General features: G+C 43.7%; 1 protein-coding gene across 1 annotated transcript; it reads right to left on the reverse strand.

Moving 5' to 3' along the window:
- Positions 1-3,084: 3,084 nt before the first annotated feature.
- cunh5orf24 (chromosome unknown C5orf24 homolog) lies at positions 3,085-3,699 on the reverse strand. The gene has a single exon (XM_071543088.1). The coding sequence runs from the start codon at positions 3,697-3,699 to the stop codon at positions 3,085-3,087; it is 615 nt and encodes a 204-aa protein (XP_071399189.1).
- Between the last annotated feature and the right edge of the window lie 2,301 nt (positions 3,700-6,000).

Raw genomic sequence — 6,000 nt, forward strand, 5'->3', positions numbered from 1 at the left:
ACCAGTGGTTTTGTTAATGCTAGTGTTTCTAAAAATGTGCTTCCTGCAAAGAAATGTTGCCATGTGTTCTTGTCTTCAGTCAAAGTTTTCTCTTTGGCATGTGGGAAATTATTTTTCCATCAGCCTTTCACTCATTCTACCATCTGCCATTGTGAGAAACTCTGAAAACTTTAGCACCGTTTGCACTAGAAGAACAGCTCCTTCGTCCTGTTTTGTGGTATTAAGCAATCCAGCAGATTTCCCACCAAATCTGACCCGGTGTAAAATGCAGAGTAGAGGCCAGTAGAGACTCACAATCTTCTCAGTGATGGTCAAATGCCTCAAAATTAATGTTCTAATGATTTATGGTTGTTAAAATACTACACATAGCACCTTTAAAATGCAAATCAAAAGCCACTTTTTTTGGTTCACTTTTTTATCTGAGCATGAATAGCATATTTGAGGCCTTAGGAAATGTCAGTCACATAAATAGCACAAGAAATAAGTGTTTTGAAAGATATCAGTTATGTAAATGAGTTAGTGTTCTGATTGCAGTGAAACTGCCATGTAACTCAGGTCAGTGCTTTCAGTCGCACACTATTTCACCTTCAAAATCCATTTTAGAGATAAACTGATTATATTTTGACATTTTGAATCTTCGTCTGTTGTTTTTCTTGAGGCAAGTGTCACACTGAGGTGAAACATTTCTTCATCCGTACTTCAGTTTTGCTAAAAACAGCTTGTTAGCAAAGTTTGCATTCCTCATTCGCACAAAAGGTGTCATCAGTGGTTTTGGTGGATGATGCAAACAATGCATAGTAATTTTGGGTGACAGAGGAGTGAATACAGAAATTTTCTCTACAACATGACAAGACAGAAGAACAATAGAACATTCAAAATTACAATGTATCCCTTTAAAGTAAAGCAATGTATTTGTTATAGGCTACATTATAAAAGCCAGCCAGCTAGCTAGCTGTAGCTTAAAGAGAATGTCAATACTAGTACACATGACTGGGTGCTGATGTGTGACGTCAACCAAAAGTTTAGCTATGGCCGATGTTTCCATGGCAACCATCAAGCAAACGAGGCAACCATGATGATTTCCCTGGTCATAGAAAATTCATGACACCCGGTGACAGGTGAATTGAGTTTAGTTTTGTATTTTTATTCTTAGTAAAAATCATTAAGTTGGGTTTGGATTACAACTAAACAGTCTTTTACTTCACAACAGACTGTAATGTTGACTCAGTTGTTTTGATGACATCTGCATGCAAATACCACAGTAGACAATTGAGACAAGACCTTTAGAGAGTGAACAATAAAAGATTATATTTGCAGGAGTGATTTCCGGAGTCCTGTGGAAAATGTTGGATTCAGTTTTTAATTTTGGGGAGTCATTAGCCTGCAGGTTGGAGAGGAGGTTTGTAAGCGGAGGGTTGCCGGTTTGAATCTCCGGACTGGATGGGAAAAACTACGTGTAAAGTGAGTGAGAGGCGCGCTCCACTCGCACTAGCTAATACCACCCACCTCATAGTTTCTTTCATGCTTTCTCTTTACCCAATCAAAGCTAGCGAACACTTTTTTCAGAGAACCAATCAGAGTTGGCCAACACTTTCCCTCTCTTTTCAGAGAGCCAATCGTCTAGTGGCTGGGAGTATATACGTGTAACCTAATATGCTTTTGTACTACTCACGAAGTTCGCCCCTCCTCCACCCCACCAACATCAAGGCTCCAGGATTCCCCAGGGGGGCGGGGCTTCCTGGTTCCCTGAGGGGGCGGGGCTTCCTACTTCCTATGTCCATCCACAGATTCTCCTGACTCCATGAATGGGAGGAGTTTCACCATGGAGCCTACGCCAAAGTTTCTGATGTGTTTTGCTTTTGAATAAAGTTTTCATTCGAGCATTCTACCTTGTCTCTCCTGACTGAACTATCTTTGAGGTGCCATTGAGCAAGGCACTTAACCCCCAACTGCTCTGGAGCTGCTCAGAGGCCAACAGTAGAAAACTGTGGTTGTACTGGGCAGCTGCCAGGTGTGAATGTGTGCAACTGTATGAATGTGCAGGGAGTTGCTGAAAAAGAGCATGAATGCTCAGTTATCGTTTCCTAGATAAAGGTTTAAAAAATTAGATACCAAATTCTCAAAATCAGTTATACACCATGACACTGAATATAAGAGTTTCCAGAATGAGACGTCCCCTATTTTTGAAATGCGACACCTAAACGTAAAAGGTGCTACATGTAGCATTTTGTGTTTTTCAAAATTAAGACCACATTTCCCATAAACCCTGTTGCTTCCTGTTGCAAAAATTATGTTGCTACTTGTCCTGCTTAAGTTTGTTTTAAAGAGCAAGGAGGGGATAAGAGCTGTTATCACCCTTGATAAGAATACTAATGTGAAGTTGAAACTGCGCAGTGTGTTTAACTTGCAAAATAAAATGAGTTCCTGTTTTGTGTTGTAAAGCAATCCAGCAGATTTCTGATAGTCTTGTTTGTTTATGGTAATTATAGGAATTTCTCAAAATGAATGTGGTGATGATTTATTCATAGTATTCTGTTACATCACCACATGGTCATCTTGGTAGGAAAATAACAGGTGACTGAATAAGCTGTGTGTGGTAAAGCACCATATTGGAAGGAAATGCATGTGACATCATGTGAATACTATGAATTGGTGTTAAAATGCTACATGTAGCACCTTTAAAGTTGAAACTTACTGTGAACTATTATTAAAGTTATAAGCGAGTTAAAAACATCTGGCCACAAAATAACATTTAAGATGACAATCAGTCGTATTTTTCAGATATTGAACAATGAACATCTGGTATCATTTTTTTCAACCACATGGATATAGCATTTTGTAGTGAAACCCTTCACACACTATAGATCTCCAACAGTAGCAGTGAACATCTCACAGTACAATATCAGGTGACAGGCACACAGATGAAACCAACACCTAGAATAGAAAATCCATATCTCCTCTTCTCACCGTCGCAGCAGACTGGGACAGATTACAATCATACCTGATATCTGACAGCAACCTGAAAACGCGCGTCTCTCGTTCCACCGATGGCGGGCGAGCACGAAGCGAACAAAGTCGGGGGCTTTACTCATTAGCTGCCTTCTCTTTGCACGAAGGTTCACAGAGGATCTCTTTGTGCGGTAGGGGATAGGGGAAAGCCGCCGCGCTGCAGGTACCGTAGGCCAGTTTGTTGAGGCGGGAGAGGCCCTTGATGCTGCCGGGGGGCCGTCCGGGGCTCACCTTGTACCCCGCCGCCTTGGTGGTACCCAGCGGCCGCCCCGGGCTCGTCTTGAACCCGGCGGCCCTGGTGGTGCCGAGGGGCCGTCCCGTGCTGGTTCTGTACCCGGCCAGCTTGGTGGTCCCCGCCGGCCGCCCGCGTCTCCCCGTCTTTCCCACAGCCTTCTTCTTCTTGGGGTCCTCCTGCGACTGATCGGTGTTTTTGATCCCTTGTAAGCTTCCAGGCGAGCAGGGGTCGCCTCCCAGTGCCTCCTGTCTGTGGCAGGCCATGGGTTTGTGGGGGCTCTGGGTGGGCAGGGGCATGGGGGCCAGGGTCATCTGGAGGGACGGAGGAGGAGGGTAGAACTTGTTGGACTGGGAGGCGCAGAGGTCAAAGTGGCTGGCTGGGTGGTGGCCATCTTCTGCCAGGCAGGACGGCCTGCTGCTCATGCAGAAGTCGCTGCTTGTCACCTGGCGCATCATCTTCTGCTGGGGGTCGGACAGATGTGGCAAAGGTGTAAGGATCACATACAGATGAGAGTGGGAAACATACTTTTTTGGCCACTGGTCACACTGGTAGATAGATTTCATAGCAGCTTAGCATACCAGCAACTTTCACCATTTTAACAGCCAGACAGATTTTGTGAAGGAAAGAAAGGAAAAGAGCTGCCATACAGTGTTTGGGTACCTGCCAGTTGACATATTTACTAGCCACAGACAAATGTGACCAGCATTAGAGTGGTGGATTTTATTTGGTGGTTTTATTTTCCCCCTCAGCTACATGTGAGACAACCAAAGTCATCAAAATGTTCTAGTTCTAACACCAAAGGTGCAATCACACCTACAGTTCACTTTCTTTGGTCTGAGCCACAGTGGAAAAGTTTACTTTGTTGCATTTTTGTATTTGGTTACAATACAAAATTACAAGTGAACCAGGGCTTGTAAACTTAAGTCACATGGACTCACAAGCAGCTCATTTTAGTAACCTGTCATCCTGCCAGAGATTTTGGCGGCAAGGGGAAGTCAAAACAAATCTGACTCCAGTCCCTGTAACTTCAGCTTGTCTGCACTCTTTGTTGTAATATTGTTCAAGGAGTTGGGAAATGCACTCCTTGGCCCATAGCTATATTGAGGAGGCATTTCACCTTAACTGGACTCCAAGTTTGCACTCATTCATTTAGTTAATTTTGTTATACTAAGCTTCCAGGCTTGAGTAACTGACCCATAATCCCTTGCGTTTTGGGGTCATTTCCTGTAGTTGGTTCAGATTACATTCTCGCTCCTAACGAACCGCACTGCAGTTCACTTTTTAGAGGACTGAGACTCACATTTTCAAACTCTCTGTGCTGTTATTTGGTGCCACCACAGTTCGAATGGCATTGTTCTCACCTGACCAAACAAACTAAACTGAAGGAGTAAACGCTCCAGAGGTCAGATAGGGTGTGAATGCACCCTGAAAGTGCAGTAGAGTGGTGTAGTAATTGAACCAGAAGGCTCATGTTGAAGCCTGTGTGACAGCTAGCATCCCCCCTGCTGAAGTGTCCTTGAGCAAGACACTGAACTCCTACCAGCTCCAGGCTGCTGCCCTGTATCTGACCCTGACCTCTGACCTCCCTGTGGAGGGGGGCAGTGAAAAGAGGGATTTCTCCTTCAGGGGATCAATAGTATCACACAAATAAGCATCTAGTAATTGCCAATCAACAAAACTGCTTATACATATAAAACTAGCCTTCATGGTTCGTGTTGGGTCATTTTGGCTAATAAGCAATAGAGTGCTCACAATGAATAACCAAATCCAGGGCAGAAATACTTTACAAGGCAAAGGACAAACTGTCCAGACTGCTGCTGATGATACTGGTCTCTTCTGCAGAGGGGGAGTGTACTTTACTATCACATAGGCGACTGACACTGTAGTAAATTTCATTCACAAAAAAATATACACAGGAGTAACGCATCTTTGCATCATGATCACAAAATCTTCTGATCCATGTCACTTTCTCCTGTGTAACACAACAATCACAATTCAATGCTTACAAGCAGCCTCTCTAAAAGCGTCGCCAAAATAAGGGTTTTACTGGAACGGTTTTAAAAAGCCTGACAAAGGAACACAGAAGTGACACACACATCCGATTTGACTGCTTACATCTGGACCAGACAGTGAATTAAAACCCCCCATGCCACTAACATTAGCACTACTGTACCTCGATTGTTCGCAGATCACGGAGCGGAAAGGGTTAAGCAGAAAAAATGATCTTTCATCCCTCAAAGCGCGAGTCGATCCATTTTTCCAAAAGCACCGCAAACACATCGACTATCATTCAATTGCTACAGCAGACTGGTTCGCTGTAAACGACAGTAAACGGCGGGTTTACGGCGTTATTTCCAGGCTCCAGAGGTTTGGATAAGAAACGCAGCCATTTGCCATTAAAAATTAATAAGACGGGAGCGCAGTCTGAGCATGCGCAGATGCCCAAACGGGAATGCAAAGCGGTTTTCCTCCCCCCTGTAACCACTTTCGCATCCCAGCCTTGTTTTTAATTCATAATCCACAACTGTTTGTTCGCACCAAACAAGCCTGCATGAATTTACACTTGAAATGGAGCCATAATTCAGTTTCACAGGCGACCGTGCAGCACTTTCTGCTGCTGATAAATAATATAAAACGACAGGCTATTAATAATTCAAAGTGAGAGCAAACCATTTTCTCCTGAATCTTTGTAATTCAAGCTATAATATTGCTTAAACGCAGACAACTGGACACAGCGTGTTTATTTCCTTAGCAAC

The sequence above is a fragment of the Centroberyx affinis genome, unplaced genomic scaffold (assembly GCF_046629955.1).
Source record: "Centroberyx affinis isolate AG114_WGS23_722 - 3 ecotype Tasmania unplaced genomic scaffold, CSIRO-AGI_Caff_v1 ptg004218l_1, whole genome shotgun sequence".
Classification (NCBI taxonomy): Eukaryota; Metazoa; Chordata; class Actinopteri; order Beryciformes; family Berycidae; genus Centroberyx; species Centroberyx affinis.